General features: G+C 40.5%; 1 protein-coding gene across 2 annotated transcripts in view; it reads right to left on the bottom strand.

Moving 5' to 3' along the window:
* ccdc93 (CCC complex scaffolding subunit CCDC93) overlaps positions 1-17,521 on the bottom strand; it is a 42,928-nt gene extending 25,407 nt beyond the window's left edge. For both annotated transcript variants that reach the window (XM_078403455.1, XM_078403457.1), the window contains exons 1-7: positions 17,415-17,521; positions 12,145-12,258; positions 9,844-9,938; positions 9,142-9,253; positions 7,431-7,529; positions 6,618-6,674; positions 3,710-3,810 (exon numbers count right to left, since the gene is read on the bottom strand). In XM_078403455.1, coding sequence (XP_078259581.1) covers positions 3,710-3,810; positions 6,618-6,674; positions 7,431-7,529; positions 9,142-9,253; positions 9,844-9,938; positions 12,145-12,258; positions 17,415-17,498 — 662 coding nt within the window. In that variant the 5' untranslated portion in view covers positions 17,499-17,521. The remainder of the gene's footprint in view (positions 1-3,709; positions 3,811-6,617; positions 6,675-7,430; positions 7,530-9,141; positions 9,254-9,843; positions 9,939-12,144; positions 12,259-17,414) is intronic.
* Between the last annotated feature and the right edge of the window lie 973 nt (positions 17,522-18,494).

Consider the following 18,494-nt stretch of genomic DNA (forward strand, 5'->3'; position numbering starts at 1 on the left):
GGGGCGGGCGAGGGAGGAGAGGAAAGGGGAGAGGGAGCCACTCACCCCGACCCCGGGCAGCCAGCAGCAGGAGAACAGCCGCAAGGCGCTGCCGCATGTTCGTCCTGCCGGTGCCAATCTTCTTTGGCCTCTCTGACGCCGCACTACACCACGGGAGGAAGGTCTGCGCTGCACCACGGGAGGAAGGTCAGGCGCGGGGCACGCCGGGACAGGCGGCGGTCCTCCCCGGCAACCCACCCACAACTGTGCACGCACAGGCCATCTTACCGTTGTGACGCAAGATGAACACGCAAGTATTAGATCAATGAGCCCCAACTGCCCAGGCGCGGCGGCTGCTGGGCCCATTCACAGTATAAAGTTTATAAAGTGAATAACTTTTAAAATATAACAATTTGAACAAAACTTCCTACAGCACACCGCAGGCGAATGGTGAATAAGGTGGGCCTAAAACTGTTGCCCTATCGTGTACCGTTTTAGCTGTTTTTCCGGAACAAACATACAAATATACATGCAAATATACAAGACGAGAGTTTTAGTAATATAATATAGATTAGGTGTGAACCAGGTTTAAATGCAGTTTTTGGTTATATCTCTTCCGTGAAGCTAATCATGCTGACAATTTTAACATCTTGAAGTAAACAATAAAAACTAGACTTCACAGGCATAATCCTTTGGGTAAAGGAGATTCAGCCGGTTTATCGTGCACTATTCCACTTATATTTGCTCGGAGTGAAATCATGAGTTCAGTACTGAACAAACCCAATCTAAATAGTTTAAAAAATGAATTCCAAACTTTTCAGTTGATCAATTGTGCAACAACTTCCATTAAAACCTTTCATCTTGATGAATTAATTCTTCTTGTTTTGGGAACACAAGATTAATTTTCAGAACTACGTACAAAATTGTTCAAAGATCTATAGAAAATCTTCTATAGATCTTTGAACAATTTTGTACATTGTTCTGAAAATTAATCTTGTGTTCACAAAACAAGAAGAATGTTCACATGCCACTTAATTTTGATATTTAAAGTGCTAAAATTCAGAGAATTTAATTACAGAGTTCTTATAGTTTTAAATTATAAATTGCCAAGGACTTCAATCGTGAACATATTTACATAGTTGGTCACAATTCTTCATGAATGTACACTGTTACTGACTTTTGTAATTCTGTAAAATAATTCAGATCAAATAACTTTTGGCTTTCATGCCATTAAATGCAGAATGAACCAGGAATATTCAGCATTCCATGTTAATACCAGTCTTTTAATTGGAGCAATTTTTGTGATCATGTCAAAATGAACACAAAATAAATAACCAACTGTTATATTGTTACAATTGAAACTGGGTTGCAACATGCAAATTAAGTGCATGACATAGTTTAGTCATGCAATTTAGATAGTGCGAACAGTTACAGGCTAATAATTTGAAACATTGGCAAAATGTGGCAATAAAGACAATTCCGTTGATAAACCCTATGACACTTGCATAAAGCCAGCCCAAAATAATGCGATGTCTTTGCCAAATCCCCTCCATAACAATATTCTGAAAGAAAATCTTTCAGAATATTTTGCATCCCAGGTGGCTCGAGAAATCGTGGACGCATTGGTGATCATTTTCCAATGTTCAATAGCTTCAGGATCAGTTCCTGTGGATTGAAGGGTAGCTAATGTTAGCCTACCTTTCAAGAAAGGAGCGAGAGAGAAAACGGGGAATTATAGATCAGTTAGCCTGACATCAGTGGTGGGAAAGAGGTAATAATGGCACATTTGGGTAGCGGTAAAAGGATTGGTCCAAGTCAGCATGGATTTATGAAGGGGAAATCCTGCTTGACTAATCTTCTGGAATTTTTTGAGGATGTGACAAGTAAAATGGATGAAGGAGAGCCAGTGGATGTAGTGTATCTGGACTTTCAGAAAGCCTTTGATAAGGTCCCACACGGGAGGTTGGTGAGCAAAATTAGAGCACATGGTATTGGGGGTAGAGTATTGACATGGATAGAGAATTGGTTGGCAGACAGGAAGCAAAGAGTAGGATTACACTGGTCCTTTTCAGAATGGCAGGCAGTGGAGAGTGAAGTGCCGCAAGGCTCGGTGCTGGGGCCGCAACTATTTATAGTATAAATGATTTGGATGATGGAATTAGAAGTAACACTAGCAACTTTGAGGATGACACAAAGCTGGGTGGAAGTGTGAACCGTGAAGAGGATGTTAAGAGTTTGCAGGGTGACTTGGACAGGTTGGGTGAGTGGGCAGATGCAGCATAATGTCGATAAATGTGAGGTTATCCACTTTGGCGGCAAAAATGAGGAGGCAGATTATTATCTCAATGGGGTCAGATTAGGTAAAGGGGAAGTGCAATAAGACCTTGGTGTCCTTGTACACCAGCCACTGAAAGTAAGCGTGCAGGTACAGCAGGCAGGGATAAAAGCTAATGACACGTTGGCCTTCATAACGAGAGGATTTGACTACAGGAGCAAAGAAGTCCTTCTGCAAAGGGCCCTGGTGAGACCACATCTGGAGCATTATGTGCAGTTTTGGTCTCCTAATTTGAGGAAGGACGTCCTTGCTATTGAGGCAGTGCAGGGTAGGTTCATGAGGTTAATCCCTGGGATGGAGGGACTGTCATATGAGGAAAGATTGGAAAGACTATGCTTATATTCACTGGAGTTAAGAAGGATGAGAGGGGATCTTATAGAGACGTATAAAATTATAAAAGGACTAGACAAGCTAGATGCAGGAAAAATGTTCCCAATGTTGGGGATCCAGAACCAGGGGACACAGTCTGAGAATAAAGGGGAGGGCATTTAAAACTGAGGTGAGAAGAAACTTTCACCCAGAGAATTGTGAATTTGTGGAATTCTCTGCCACAGAAGGCAGTGGAAGCCAATTCACTGGATGAATTTAAAAGAGAGTTAGATAGAGCGCTAGGGGGTAGTGGAATCAAGGGACATGGGGAGAAGGCAGGCACAGGTTACTGATTGTAGATGATCAGCCATGATCACAATGAAAGGGGGTGCTGGCTCGAAGGGCCAAATGGCCTCCTCCTGCACCTATTTTCTATATTTCTATGTGATAATATTTGAAAACTTGTTTTACTTTCAAAAACTTTCCACTGAGGCACAACCAATTGACCCTGCTATTTTTATTTCCTTATTGTTAATGAATAATGAGGAAAAAAATATGATATTGCCTTATTGATTACAGGCAATAAACCATTTGTTTATTGCTTATAAAATTGCAAATGCTAACAGCAAGATTAAACACACTTCAGCAACAGCTATCTAGCCCAAAATGATGTAAACTTGCAACCCTATTCAGCAAGAGGAAACTATCAAAGAAAAAAAACATCTAGAGTACCCAAGAAGTCTCTTCATACCCAAGCTGCAACTAAGAGTAACTTACTGTGGAAGTTGAATAGTAACATAGATTCATAAAATGAGTTAAAGTGGCATAATAATCAGCTCAAAAGAATGGTTCGTAAAAGTTATACAAACTGTAGTCAATGCTAAATAAAGCTTAACAGCGTCTTTCAAAGTATATAAAGTGACTTAGAGAAACTGCCCTTTTGAGGAGCTGAAATTAGCAATGGATAATGGTAAACTGGAATTACAACCACTATATGCAGAGATTAATTTAACTAATAAATCTAATTGAAACATTGCAAAACAAAGCTACTACTATTTAAAAAAAAATCAATATCACAAATCATACCGGCCAAATTCCAGAAGGGTAGAATGGACTCTGGATTCTTCATCCACCAACTCTCCAGCACCAGCCAAACGTTTATACTTGCGTTGTGGTTTATAAACGTCCTGTGAATACAGAAGAATTTAACATGACAAACATGTGATCAACGCATTTATATAGCATCGCAAATAGTGAAAAGCTGTAGGGTGCTTCACAAGAGATTTATCAAGATTTAACGCTGCGTCATGAGAGAAATAATTACAAACTTATAAAAAGCAGGTAAGATTTGAGGAGCATTTTACATTAAGCAGAGAGGCTTAGGTATGGCATTCCTGAGCTTTAGGTCATAGAGTCACAGAGCAAGGAAATAGGCCATTTGGCCCAAAACATCCCAGCTGACCAAAGCGAATATCCTAACCAATCCCATTTGTCATGACTCATATCCTTCAAAGCCTTTTTTATCCATGAACCCATCTGAACATCTTTTAAACTTTATAATTGTACCTGTCTCCACTGCTTTCCCCGGATTTAAAGGCATTATTGCGTGCCCTTTACAAATTTTGTACCTCTTTATTCATCCACGGTTTCCAGTTAGGAAACATCTTTATATTCTTGTCTTCTGTGACATTCTCCACAGAGCTGTTGATGTAGGAGAACACAGTGGATGTGTACTCCTCCAAGTCTACCTCTGTGCCATGGGTCGCCTGTTGTGCAAACAGGTCCCAGTTGGTGCGTTCAAAGCAGTCCTGGAGTTGTATGGTGGATTCCTCAGGCCATATTTTAACTGTCTTTATTACAGGTTTGGTCTTATGGATGAGAGGCGTGTATGCTGGCATCAGGAACAGTGAAAGGTGGTCAGATTGTCCCAGGGTGAGCTTTGTACGAGTCCTTGACGTTAGTGTAAATAGATTATCTAATGTCTCCAAGTGAGGAAAAAAAAGAACTTCAAATCAGATGAGGTTATTCTTCCATTTAATTTTGGGAAAACTGAGAAAACAGCAAATAGTATAATTGGACACAAAATTGTCTTGGCAACAGGAGGCAGAGATAGAGGGTTGTTTATTCGTGATTGAAACCTTGAAACATGAATATACATGAATGTAGTAGGTGTGATTAGTACGTTTGCAGAAGAGATGAAAATCAGTAGTGTTGCAGATAGTGAGGAGGAGAACTCTAGGTCACAAGGTGATTTTGATCGGTTGGTTTGATGGGCAAAGCCAATGGCAGGTGAAATGGCAGGACTAGTAACAGTAGGATATACACAATGAATGGCAGGGGTGAGGGCATATTGAGAGACAAAGGGACCTGGTGCAAGAGTCCAAGAATCCATGTAGGTGGTAGTACTTGTTGATAAGGAGTGAATAAGGCATATGGGATACCTTCCTATGTTAACAAAGGAATGAAATACAAAAGCAAGGAAAGTAAAGGTATAACTTTACACTGGGTAGGCCATAGTTGGAATACTGTGTAGTTTTGAAATCCACACTACAGGAAGGATGCAATTACACCAGAGGGTACATAAGAGAATCATCAAAATGTTACTTGGGATGGAGCATTTCAGTTATGAGAGACTGGATAGACAGAGTTTGTTTTCTGTGCAGTGGAATAAGCCAAAAGACGTATACTAAATTATGAGGGGAACATATAGGATGGATAATGGGACATTTTCCCCATAGCAGAATTATCTAAAGTTAAAGGGCATAGGTTTAGGGAAAGGGCCAAAAGGTTCAGAGGGGCGTGGAAGAAGATATTTTTCATCCTTAAGGTGATTAGAATCTCAAGCCCACTGATTGATTGATTGAAGGCAAATACTCATCATATTTAACAAGCACTTGAGCACTTGAACTGCTGATGCAGAGAAGGATACAGAGCAAATGTAGGAACAGGTACTTCTGTTATAAAGCGATAGTTGTTTTCAAGGAAGTACTTCAGTGTATTTACTTTCTTAGGTACCTGTGAAGATTTGGTCTGCTCCCATTGATTCTCTCAAATTTCAACAGATGCACTATAGAAAGTATCCTGTTAAGGTGCTTAAATAATAACGTTTAGTTTATTATTGTAACATGTACCGAGGTACAGTGGAAAGGTTTTGTTTTCATGCTATCCAGTCAAAGAAAAGATTACACATGAATTCAATCAAGCCACCCACAGTACGCAGTAAAGGATAAAGGGTATAACTTTTATTGCCAAAATTTAACATTGTAGTTGGTATGGCAACTGTTTTGCTCTTGACCTTCTGAATCGAGTGGTGAATACAGTCCATAACATTTTATCTTCTGATAGAAAATAGTTATAGGAACTCAAAAACACTTAAGAACAGCTTCTTCCCCACTGCTATCAGGCACCTGAATCAATCAACCCGTTCACACACCCTTCCCAGAGGTGCTGCCATATACTCCGACTCTTACCTCTACTTCTTTCGATTAATTTATTATTATACTTTAGTATATGCTTTTGAATTACTTCCAAATGTACTACAATCTTTACACCATTTTGGTGTTTTGCACTTATCGTTGTATTTACTGATGGATTTATTGTTACAACGTATGCCGTTTACTCTATGAACTTTATAAGAACAAGGAATTTCATTGCACTCTGGTCAATGTGACAATAAACTAATCTGAATCAGAGTCTGTGTGATCTGAATATTGCACTCTGTCATGGCTCAATGTGTGCCTCCACAGAAGAGTGATGAATCTGCAATTTAAAAAGGTGTTGCATACAATTGCTTTTTTTTTGCACATTTTATGCAAGCATTGTTTGATCACATTCTGTTCATGTCCTTCCACATACAAATAAATAGAATGCTTCGGATGCAGTCAAATTGATAAACATGTTAAATGTGATGATGCTGATGGCATTGTACTTTTCTTCCCCAAACAGGGGTTGATGTAAAATGAAGAGTAAACAATGATCTCTGTATTCTACTTACAGATACTTCTACGACTGTTTTCATAGCCTTGTCTTTCCGCTGCTTGAAGTCATCATCCTAATACAAAAATATTGAAAGTAAATACAATATTTTAATAAATTATACAATTCACCATATATTTCTCACTGAATCAACTAAAAACATGCAATTCAACTTGAGGTGGAGTAATGATAACTGTGTGAGTCAGCGTGTTTGTAGTAGACATCAATCGATAGTGTGTTCCCTACGATGGAGACAGGGTGATCAAGAAAGGGGAGAGGGATGTCAGAGATAGTCCAAGTGAATTTAAGGGCAGGGTGGAAGTTAGTGGAAAAGTTTATGAAATTAACGAATTCTGCACCTCCTCTCACCTGTATCAACCTATCACTTGGCAGACTTTGTCCTGCCCCCACATCTTTTCCAACTTTCTTCCACCTACCACAATCAACCTGAAGGGTCCCGGCCTAAATCCACCTATCCATGTTCTCCAGAGAAGCTGCCTGACCAGCTGTTCATCCAACACGTTGTGCTTATTTTTGTAAACCCGCATCTGCAGTTCCTGATAATATATTTCTACAATATATTTGCTTATCTTGATTGTTTCTTTTTCTTCAGCAAATAATTAATTTTAACTTTTAGTGTTTGAATTTTGGATGGAGATCCTGTCTTCAAACTATCTGACTGGGTTATGAACTCGCACTGCATAATGATAAATATATCATAATTAATTACCAAATCCACAGGCCTGTCAAGTGGGAATTTCATTTTTCCATTGTCAGTACTTTAACTGACGGCTCTAAAAGTTTACAGTGTGAATGCGAATGAGAAACTCACCTCAAGCAGACTGTGGGTTTTCTGAAATTGAGATATGGAAAATGCCCGAATATAATCTCCCATCTCTTCTCTGGTTTCAATTGCACGTTTTACCAACCACTTAAAAATAACAATGACATGTTACTGAGCAATAACTGATAACTTTTCTAATCTGCCATGAATTCACGGTCCAATAAACAATTCAAAAGGTACTTAATAACAGCTATCTGAAGCTGTTGGGAACTCCAAAATAATTATTATGCTGTTGACACGAAATCTGTAAAATACATAAGAAAATGTCATGTGTCTCCTCCCCCCCCCCCCCCCCCCCCCCACCCACCCCACACACAAAATGTTGTGGCTGATTTTGAATTTACCTATGGATTTTAATGTTCAGGGTGATTATAGATTTTCGACAACTTTTCACAATAACCCGGCACGGTGACACAGCCATAGAGTTGCTGCCTTACAGCGCTTTCAGGGCCACAGACACGAGTTCGATCCTGACTATCAGTGCTGTCTGCACGGAGTTTGTGCGTTCTCCCCTTGACCTGTATGCGGTTTCTCCGAGATCTTTGGTTTCCTCCCACACTCCAAGGGCATGTAGGTTAATTGGCTTGGTAAATGTAAAAAATATCCCTAGTGTGTGTAGGACAATGTTAATATGCGGGGATCGCTGGTCGGCACAGACCAGGTGGGCTGAAGGGCCTGTTTCTGCGCTGTATCTCTAAACTAAACCCAGTAAAGAATAGCATCATTTCCAGTGGAAAAAACCCACATAAAGTAGAAAAGAACTAGTTTACAAAAGGACCACAAATTTTGTGGAAAATATTTTTTTGTAATTCAATGAAAATTATGACATCATGCCATGTGTTTTAGTTATGAAGATTTATTTAACGTGTGATTCAAGACAACATAGCCATTAATACAAATACTATTCATTGCGAAAAATTACAAAAAGCAGCTCCTACGCTGCCTTACTGCAGATTGGCAGCACATACATTGGCCTTTAATTTATAAGCTTCCTTGTGAAATATCTAGCGATGCCTTGCAATGTTATACCCACCTAAATCTACATTAAAAGACCATTGTTGCTTTCACTTTCATTTTTGAAAAACAATTTAATCTTCAAAAAAGCAAGTGACATTTCTATAATTTGCAAACCATTCGTGCAGATCAACTCTACAGTCAGATGGCCCTTCAGCCCATCACACCCATACGTATATAGTCCTGATGCAGGGTCACTACCTGAAATGTTGACCACCCCTTTGCCACCACAGATGCTGCTAAACCCACTGAGTTCCTTGAACAGTTTATTTTTGCTCCATGCTGACCTTTTTACTTATCTACAGTAGACCCATTTGCCCTCATTAAATCTATATCTTTCTGCTATGCCTATTTAAGAGTGTTTAAATAAAATAACATTTCCACCATTCCTCTGTCCAACTTCCTCTTTAGAATGTTGCTTAAATTCTCTGATCATGATCACAGCATCCTTGTGAAATATCTTGGGATGCCTTGCAACATATAAAAACGCTGTTATTTTATATAAAATTGTTTAGCACCTGACTGGAATAGTGTTTATGTCAAACATTTCAAACAGCAAGTATTTTTCATATTCTGAAACATTCTGTTCATTACAAGAATTTTACAACATTCAGAAAAAAAATCTACCAAAAGACAGAAATCAAATTGGATTTCTATTTGAAGTTTATTCGGTAACATTACTCACCTGTACAACAGGGAATATGTGTATGAAATCCAGACCCTGAATTTGATGTGGTTCCAAACGGTGTGGGCACTTCATATTTGGCAAAACAGATACAATTTTCTCTGTCAAGGCTCTATACATGCCAGAAGTAAAATGTCATAAGACACTTTTCACACGAGTTTAACTATTTTATTGTGCTACTAAATATTAAAATATAAAGTAATTTCTGTACCATAAGAATATTTCAAGGTTTGGTGAAGTATTCAACAAACTTCACCAGAGAAAGTAAGAGAAAGAAACCCACAGAATACTTTGCAAGGAAGAAATATGATTTAGTTGCTCAGATTAAATTACAAATTACATGATTCTTCAAGCTAAAATATTCACTTAGCTTTCTTAAGTACTCTATCAACATTCAAAAGTAATGTTACTTTCTGCAGCCCTACAGCAAGCAGCACACATCCTTTGGCCCCTTACTTTCACTATTGCTAGCTTTGGTCATTTGCATGTTGATACTTTCTGAAACTGTTACTAAATTTATCTCCATTTACTGAATTTTGATCTTCCTAAAAGCATATTAAATTGCTTTTTCTGGTGCTGCTTGGTCCGTTTGCATTTATGCCAAGCACTCTTGGGCATAGTGCCTGAAAGGGTGCACAGTACAAGTAATTGCTATATTTATTACATCAAGTCATAAAAATGTTCAAAATATTTCAAACTTACATTTTTTGACCAATTGTAGAATTTTCTTGAAAAAGTAAATCAACATCAATATCAAAGTTGCATGTCGTAATACACCATGTCATACCACCTACCACCTGTGGAAATAATGTGTCTTTCTTTACAATACTTTTAACAAACTGTAGCATTTTTTAAATGAATAATGTTGTTTGTTAAAGACTGACTTGTTTTGTTTTGTATATTATAAACAGAAATTTTTAACACCAGTTAAAAATCCCAACCATCCAACTTTTATTGTTGCTCTTTCTTGGGCTATACATGCCATATTTTAATCATAATTATTGTTCTACAGTAACTAGTGAGATGCAAGGAACCAGTACTGGGATCTTAGCTATTTGCAATCTTTATTATTGGTATATTATTGTCACATGTACCGAGATACACACAATAGCTTTTCACTGTAAATAAACAATAAACAAAATGTAATGAACTAAAACGGTTACAGTGAAACACATTATGTGTACTATCCAGTCAAATAATACTACATAAGAGTATAATTAAGCCATACACAAGTGCTCCAGGCAGTGCAGAGAGAAATAACCAGAATACAAAATATAGTGTTGCAGCGTTAGTTACAGAGAAAGTGCAGCTAAAAAGGTGCAAGAGCTGCAACGAGGTAGGTTGGTAGATCGGGACTACACTCTCAGTTTATGAAAATACTTGTACATGAGAGTCGGAGTATTCAAGCTTTTGTATCTTCTGGCCCACGGGAAGAGGGGAGAAAAGGAAATGATCTTTGATTGTGTGATTATGTTGGCTGCTTTCCTGAGACGGTGAGAAATGCAGATGGAGTCAATCGGGATTGGAGGGAGGGAAGGCTAATTTGTGGACACAATGATTTGGATGACAAGAGTGAGAGTGTTATAGGCTCATTTGCTACTGGAACAAAAGTAAGTGGGAAAGTAAGTCATGAGGACACAATTGGCCAAATGTTTTGGACAGGAAAGACAAATGGGCAAGAATTTAGTAGATAGTGTATAATGTGGGTAAACAAGAAGAACAGGAAAGCATAATATTGCTTAAATGAAAAAAATACAAAATAATATATACGGCTTCTTCCCAACAACCATCAGGCTATTGAACGCCATGAGCTCCAACTAAACTACAAATTATCTTTGTTGCATTAAGGACTTCTGACTTTGTTTGCTTGTTATGTTATCCACAGTGTCCTCCATAATGTTTGGGACAAAGACCCATCATTTATTTATTTGCCACTGTATTCCACAATTTGAGATTTGTAATAGAAAAAAATCCTGTGGTTAAAGTGCACATCATCAGGTTTTATTAAAGGCCATTTTTATACATTTTGGTTTCACCATGTAGAAATTACAGCAGTGTTTATATATAGTCCTCCCATTTCAGGGCACCATAATGTTTGGGACATCAGCCAAACCTTACCAAAGGCTTACCAAAATCAATTGTTTGGAACATCATTAAGAAAAAAGAGCACTGGTGAGCTTACTAATCACAAAGGGACTGGTAAGCCAAGGAAGACCTCCACAGCTGATGACAGAAGAATTCTCTCTATAATAAAAAAGAATCCCCAAACACTTGTCCGACAGATCAGAAACACTCTTCAGGAGTCAGGTGTTGATTTGTCAATGGCCACTGTCCGCAGAAGACTTCATGAACAGAAATACAGAGGCTACACTGCAAGATGCAAACCACTGGTTAGCAGTCATTGCAAGTTAGCCACAAAAATAGAATGGCCAGGTTATAGTTTGCCAAGAAGTACTTAAAAGAACAACCACAGTTCTGGAAAAAAGTCTTGTGGACAGATGAGAAGAAGATTAACTTATATCAGAGTGATGGCAAGAGCAAAGTATGGAGGAGAGAAGGGACTGCCAAAGATCCAAAGCATACCATCTCATCTGTGAAACACGGTGGTGCGGGTGTTATGGCCTGGGCATGTGTGGGTGCTGAAGATACTGGCTCACTTATCTTTATTGATGATATAACTGCTGATGGTAGTAGCATAATGAATTCTGGTGTATAGACACATCTTATCTGCTCAAGTTCAAACAAATGCCTCAAAACTCATTGGCCAGCGGTTCATTCTACAGCTGTTCTATGTTCTGTGTTGGTCTGATGCTCCCACATTAATCTCATTAGCTGGTTCGGAAGCAGAATGGACTGGTTCAGAAGCAGAATGGACTTCTGGTTCAGAAGCAGAATGGACTTCTGGCTCAGAAGCAGAATGAACACACAACTAGACTGGAGTTAATCATCTTTTATCCCAAGGAGCTGCCGAAGATACGAAGGAACTGCATTTATTATTCTCACCTTATCAAATGGCGATAGTCCCTTAATTCTTGCTCTAAAGTATCCAGCAGCAACCAGCAATTCCAAAATTTCTGCCAACTTGACATTTTGTTCCTCATCTTCACGAGTTTCAACCTAATAGGTCAAAAATTAATACTTTTTTCAAGGATTGCATTTTATTCTACTTGCTCGGAAAACATTAGAGATAAATGCATTAAGACTAAAATAAATGCATTAAGTTTAATAAACAATGGGTTAAATGCATAAACATCGAGTTCCTTGGGAACAATAATAATATATTCCTTTATTCGTCCCACACCGGGGAAATTTACAGTGTTCCAGCAGCAAAGTGGATAGCATGAAGCTTTACAGATGAACAGATGCTTTACCACAAGCAATCACAGAACTCAGCTAAACAGAAGTACTCCAAAAAACAAGATTCTTCAGATGCTAGAAACCCAAGACCAGAATTATTGAACAGGCATTAACATAGGGAGTAGCCAGTTTGCCTCTCTTGGATGTACTTATCAAAAAACAAGACATCGTCAACCTATTATCACTTTCTAGTACAAAATCCCTAGCCATGATTTTAATTTCCAAGTCTTATCTGAATGTAATGAAAGAACCTGCCTCTCCTGCCCTTAGAGATAATGAGGTACTGACCCGTATAAACTTCTGCATGAAAAGTTGCTTTTGACATCTTAAACAGAAGAAAATTAATCCATTTTATTTTGGGTCCTCACTTGTGACGTATTTACAGTTGAGACAAAAAAACACTTGTGCTCAGTTTTTGTCATCCTGCTACAAGAAAGATGTCATTAGGTTGAAAAGAATGCAGAAAAGATTTGCATGGATGCAGCCAGAACTTAGAATCATTCTGCAGGGAATCAGGCCCTTCGGCCCAACCTACCCATGCCAAGATTGCAGTTTACACTATTCCCACCTGTGTATGCTTGACCCATATCACCTCAAAACCTTTCTTATCCAAGTACCTGTCCAGGTCTGTGAGGGCCTGAGTGATAAGAGAAATGTTGGGCAGGCTCAGACTTTGTTCCTTGGAATGGAAGAGACTGATGGGTTTGAAATCATGAGGGCGAGTACATATCATATCATATCATATCATATATATACAGCCGGAAACAGGCCTTTTCGGCCCTCCAAGTCCGTGCCGCCCAGTGATCCCCGTACATTAACACTATCCTACACCCACTAGGGACAATTTTTACATTTACCCAGCCAATTAACCTACATACCTGTACGTCTTTGGAGTGTGGGAGGAAACCGAAGTTCTCGGAGTAAACCCACGCAGGTCACGGGGAGAACGTACAAACTCCTTAGAGTGCAGCACCCGTAGTCAGGATCGAACCTGAGTCTCCGGCGCTGCATTCGCTGTAAAGCAGCAACTCTACCGCTGCGCTACCGTGCATGGAGTCAATTTCCCCAGAGTAGGCAAAATCAAGAATTAGAGCATGTAGAAGGTTAAAGGAAAGATTTAATAGGTACTTGAGAGGCAACTTTATTAAACAGTGGGTGGCTGAAGTAAGAGCTGCCAGATGAAGTGATTAAAGCAGGTACAATAACATTTTGGACAGGCATATGGATAGAAATATTTTTGAAGGATATGGGCCAAATGCAGGCAAACTAGCTTAGGTCATCTTGGTCAGCATGGACAAATTCTGCAGAAGGGTCAGTTTCTCTGCTTTATGACTCTATAACTGCTGGAGGAACTCATCACGTCAGGTGGCATCTATGGATGCCGAAGAATTGTTGATATTTCACATCAAGGCTTTGCACCAGGGTTGATGCTTGACAACACCCAAAGCTAATGATTTCCACAAGCTTAGAGCTAACCACGGATCAAAACTTTTTATATTAACCTTCTGCCCTTGGTATTCCAAACACCACTCAAAAAAGTGAAGCATTCCATAAGCTTTTTAACCATTTTATTGCCTTTTCCTACAATCCGTTACGGATCTGTGGCATACATTCCAAAACCTTGATTTCCTTCAAAACACACAATACCTTCTCATTTACTGAACCGCTCTAGAGAACTTTCCTTGTTACAATAAATAATCAATCATCATACACTCTATCTTCCCTTAATCTATGACAACTGAGGTTTTTTAAAAATAAGGTTAATATCGATACTGAGAATGGATTCTAATAATGTTCTCATCAATGAAGCTTAGCTAATTGGTTAATTCCCTCCTTCCCTTTTAAAGGACAGCATAATATTAACAGACCAGCCCACTGGCACTACACCTGCAAAAAAAAAAAAGAAAATTGCTGAGCCTTTGCTTCCAACAGTTTGAATGATATTTCACCTGGTTTTTAATTCATTTATGGAAATCTAGTGTCCAGAAAATTATAAATACCTTAGGATGACTTGCAATATGTTTACTACTCCCAATATTTCACACTCATTCAATTTAACTACAACAGCAGCATTATGCCCATCTTTTGAAAAGAACTGTATTTTCATTAAGATCCCCAAACCCATCCATATTTGTTTTTCTCTCTCCACAAATATCATTTCATCTGCTGAATACTCAACATATTTTTTGGTTTTTGAACCAGAGACTTGAAAAATAAGATTTTGAACTTTTTTATGAAGGCATTAAAAAGATGAGACATCTAAATATATATGTTATTTCAATTTTAATTTTAACTTTAAATATTTCACATTGTATTCATTTTGCCACATTTAATTAAAGAATGAGCAGTAGTTAGAAATTCAGGTGTGCAGGAGCACAAATGACTTTTATAAAGAAATCCCAGAAATAGCAAATAGAAACTTAAAGTAAAATGGTGACACAAAAATTATGCACAAGTTGTGACAGCAGATCAAAGATGGATAGAAGTACATGGAAATAGTAATACATTTAAATGCTTCCCCCCCAAAACAAAATCAGAAATCATATTGATACAAATCTCACACAGATGCAACAATGCAGGGACAGATAATTGTGAAGTGAATGTAAATTGAAAAAACAATAAAAACACAAATGATATGTACCATGATGACCACATTGTGGTACTATTTTGTTTGTATCTAAAAGACAACTGTATGCAGAAATATTATTTTCTTGTTTTTAACAAGCCCAAGTTATAGAAAGGCACCAATCTTTGCCAGAAAATAGAATGCAGTTGAGCAAAAATGGACACTACACTGAACTTCATGAAAGTGATTTAAATAAAATAAAATAATTCCTGGGCAGGGGCAAGGGGAAAGCACACTGGAAGCAAGACTAAAAAGCAAAATAAGTCTGCAAATTTAAACTCAAGAAAAATATTAAGTATGGAAAGAACATTTAAGTTGAACAGGTTGAACGAGTTAAGAAGCTTACTTGGAAAGAATAGTTAAAAGTAGTAAAAATCTATTAAGGAATGTCATCAAAAAATATAGGAGCATAAAAAGGCATTTGCAGTAGATACAGGCTACCATTTGTCCAGAGAGAAAATCATAGCCAAAGAGCAAAAGTCAAACATTAAAATCAACACCAAGAAATGTACAGAAATAAAGATAAATTAAGCATTTGCAAAAAAGAAACAAGTATCTGTTTATTAGTTCCCCTGTACAAGAAACAAAACAATGACAACCCCAGAAAACTGGCACAATGTCCTGAACAAATACACAGAAGCATTACAGATAGAGCTGCTGCCTCACAGCACCAGACACCCACGTTCGATCCTGTCCAAGTGTGCTGTCTGTGGAGTTTGCACATTCTCTCTGCAACTGCATGGGGTTCTGCTGGGTGCTCCGGTTTCTTCCCCAAAACATGCAAGTTTGTAAAGGTTTATTGGCCTCTGTAAAAATTGTCATTTATGTGTAGGAAGTTTATGAGAAAGTGAATGGAACATAGAACTAATGTGACTGAAGGGCCTAATTCCTTGCTGTATCTTTAAATTAAATGTAAGCAGACATAATAAAAAAGATCACCAAGTAAAACAGGCAAAGTTTATTTTCACAGTATCCTGTAGTTCCAATGGAGACTCAATAGACTGCAGATACTGTAATCAGGAGCAATGACAACAAACTACTGGAGGAACCCAGCGAGCGAATTTCTCTCCACCCCCCACTCCTCCCTCTCTCTCGACCCCCCCTCTCTCCACCCCCCTCTCTCTCCAAACCCCCACCCCCTCCTCCTCCCTCTCTCCACCCCCCTCTCTCCACCCCCCACCCTCTCTCCATCCCCCCACCCTCCCTCCTCTCCCCCCTCCCCTCTCTCCACCCCCTCTCTTTCCACCCCCTCTCTCCACCCCCCCCTCCTCTCTCCACCACCCCCCTCCTCTCTCCACCACCCCCCTCCTCTCTCCACCACCCCCCTCCTCTCTCTCCCCCCTCCTCTCTCTCCCCCTCCTCTCTCTCCCCACCCCCCCTCCCTCCTCACCCCCCTCTCTCTCTCCACCCCCCTCTCTCTCCACCCCCCCTCTCCACCCCCTCTCTCCACCCCCCTCTCTCTCCACCCCCCTCTCTCACCACCCCCCCTCCTCTCTCCACCACCCCCTCCTCTCTCTCCCCCTCCTCTCTCTCCCCACCCCCCCTCCTCTCTCTCCCCACCCCCCCTCCTCTCTCTCCCCACCCCCCTTCCCTCCTCACCCCCTCCTCTCTCTCCCCCCCTCCTCTCTCTCCCCCTCCTCTCTCTCCCCACCCCCCCCTCCTCTCTCTCCCCACCCCCCCTCCCTCCTCACCCCCCTCTCTCTCCACCCCCCTCTCTCTCCACCCCCCCTCTCCACCCCCTCTCTCCACCCCCCTCTCTCTCCACCCCCCTCTCTCTCCACCCCCCTCTCTCTCCACCCCCTCTCTCTCCACCCCCCTCTCTCTCCACCCCCCCCTCCTCTCTCCCCCCTCCTCTCTCTCCCCCTCCTCTCTCTCCCCCTCCGCTCTCTCCCCACCCCCCCTCCTCTCTCTCCCCACCCCCCTTCCCTCCTCACCCCCTCTCTCTCTCCACCCCCCTCTCTCCACCCCCCCTCTCTCCACCCCCCCTCTCTCCACCCCCCTCTCTCCACCCCCCCTCTCTCTCTCTCCACCCCCCCTCTCTCTCCACCCCCCCTCTCTCTCCACCCCCCCTCTCTCTCCACCCCCCCCCCCCTCTCTCTCCACCCTCCTCCCCTCCTTAACCCTGATGCAGGGTTCCCACCCCCAAGACAGCTTCAACCGTCCGTTAGATCCACAGACGCTGCTCCACCCGTTGAGTTCCACCAGCAGTTTGCTTTCTGGCCCCGATGCTAAAGGCGAACATTTACCCCACAGAAGGGGCAATTCGGCTTGCGACCCCTGGTCTGAGTACCTCGATGACATTGCCCTCCTGATCGTACTGCGGGCCCAGCTTCGAGCCGGTGCGGAGGCGGTTAAAGACCACGGCGGCAGCCATCGCGTTCACGTGACCCTCACGCGCTGCCCCGTGGGACATCAGGCCACGTGGGCGCCAACCGTCAGCAGCAAAGATACTAGAAGAGCAAGATGAACCACTCCGTCGCCATCTCGTATACTGAAGCGCAATACGCAAAGGAGCGGAACGTCGGCCATTTTAGTAGGCAAAACCCGCCGTTCGCTTTGCTTCTCGCAGTGTAATCAGTGTTGTGGGGGAACAGTATGTGTGATGATATCATTAAAATGCAGAAAATATCTCATCTATCAACTCACATTTTTTTGTTATTTTTATTTTTAAATGTTTTCCCCTGCTTGATTTCTCTGATTTTATTATTTCTTACTGTTTCTGACCATTTCCCTCCCATCCTTCCTCCCCAGCCCCCTCTTTTGTGCATTTTCCCTTGTATTGCTCAAACACAAACTCTGTACAAATTTAACTTATTATATATATGAATGTGGGTGTGAGAGAGAGAGAGAGCGAGAGAGAGGCATGGTAGAGATAAATAGATCTCAAAGTTCCTTCTCATGGATCAGATGCAACTTTGATTTAAGTGGCTCTAAGTATAAAGTTAAATGTCTTTTCAATTATATTGTGAATACAGTAGAGTTCTATTGTTTGCAAATGCCTAATCTCTGCTTCCATGACTTTTTAAAAATAAAACAAAAAGAGATACAGTTCGTGGAGGTGAAATTAAAATTAACAGAGAAAGCAAAGAAGAACAGTTCATTAAATATGATCAATTGGCCTGATACAGAGTGGATCTCTAGTGCAAATATTCAATCAGTAGCATCCAAAGTTTAAAGATCACGAAGCAGCAACTCTTCAAGAAACAATTATAAATGTCAACTATCAACATATCCAAGAGGTTGAACAAAAATAGTTTGCAAACATTTTATGTACGAAGAAATCGCAGAGTTGTGAACACTGCCCAGTCTAGCACACGGAATCTGCTTACTAAAATGGCGCTGAAATTTACCCATGGCCTACTACGGCTTT

This window comes from Rhinoraja longicauda, chromosome 8 (assembly GCF_053455715.1).
Source record: "Rhinoraja longicauda isolate Sanriku21f chromosome 8, sRhiLon1.1, whole genome shotgun sequence".
Lineage (NCBI taxonomy): Eukaryota > Metazoa > Chordata > Chondrichthyes > Rajiformes > Arhynchobatidae > Rhinoraja > Rhinoraja longicauda.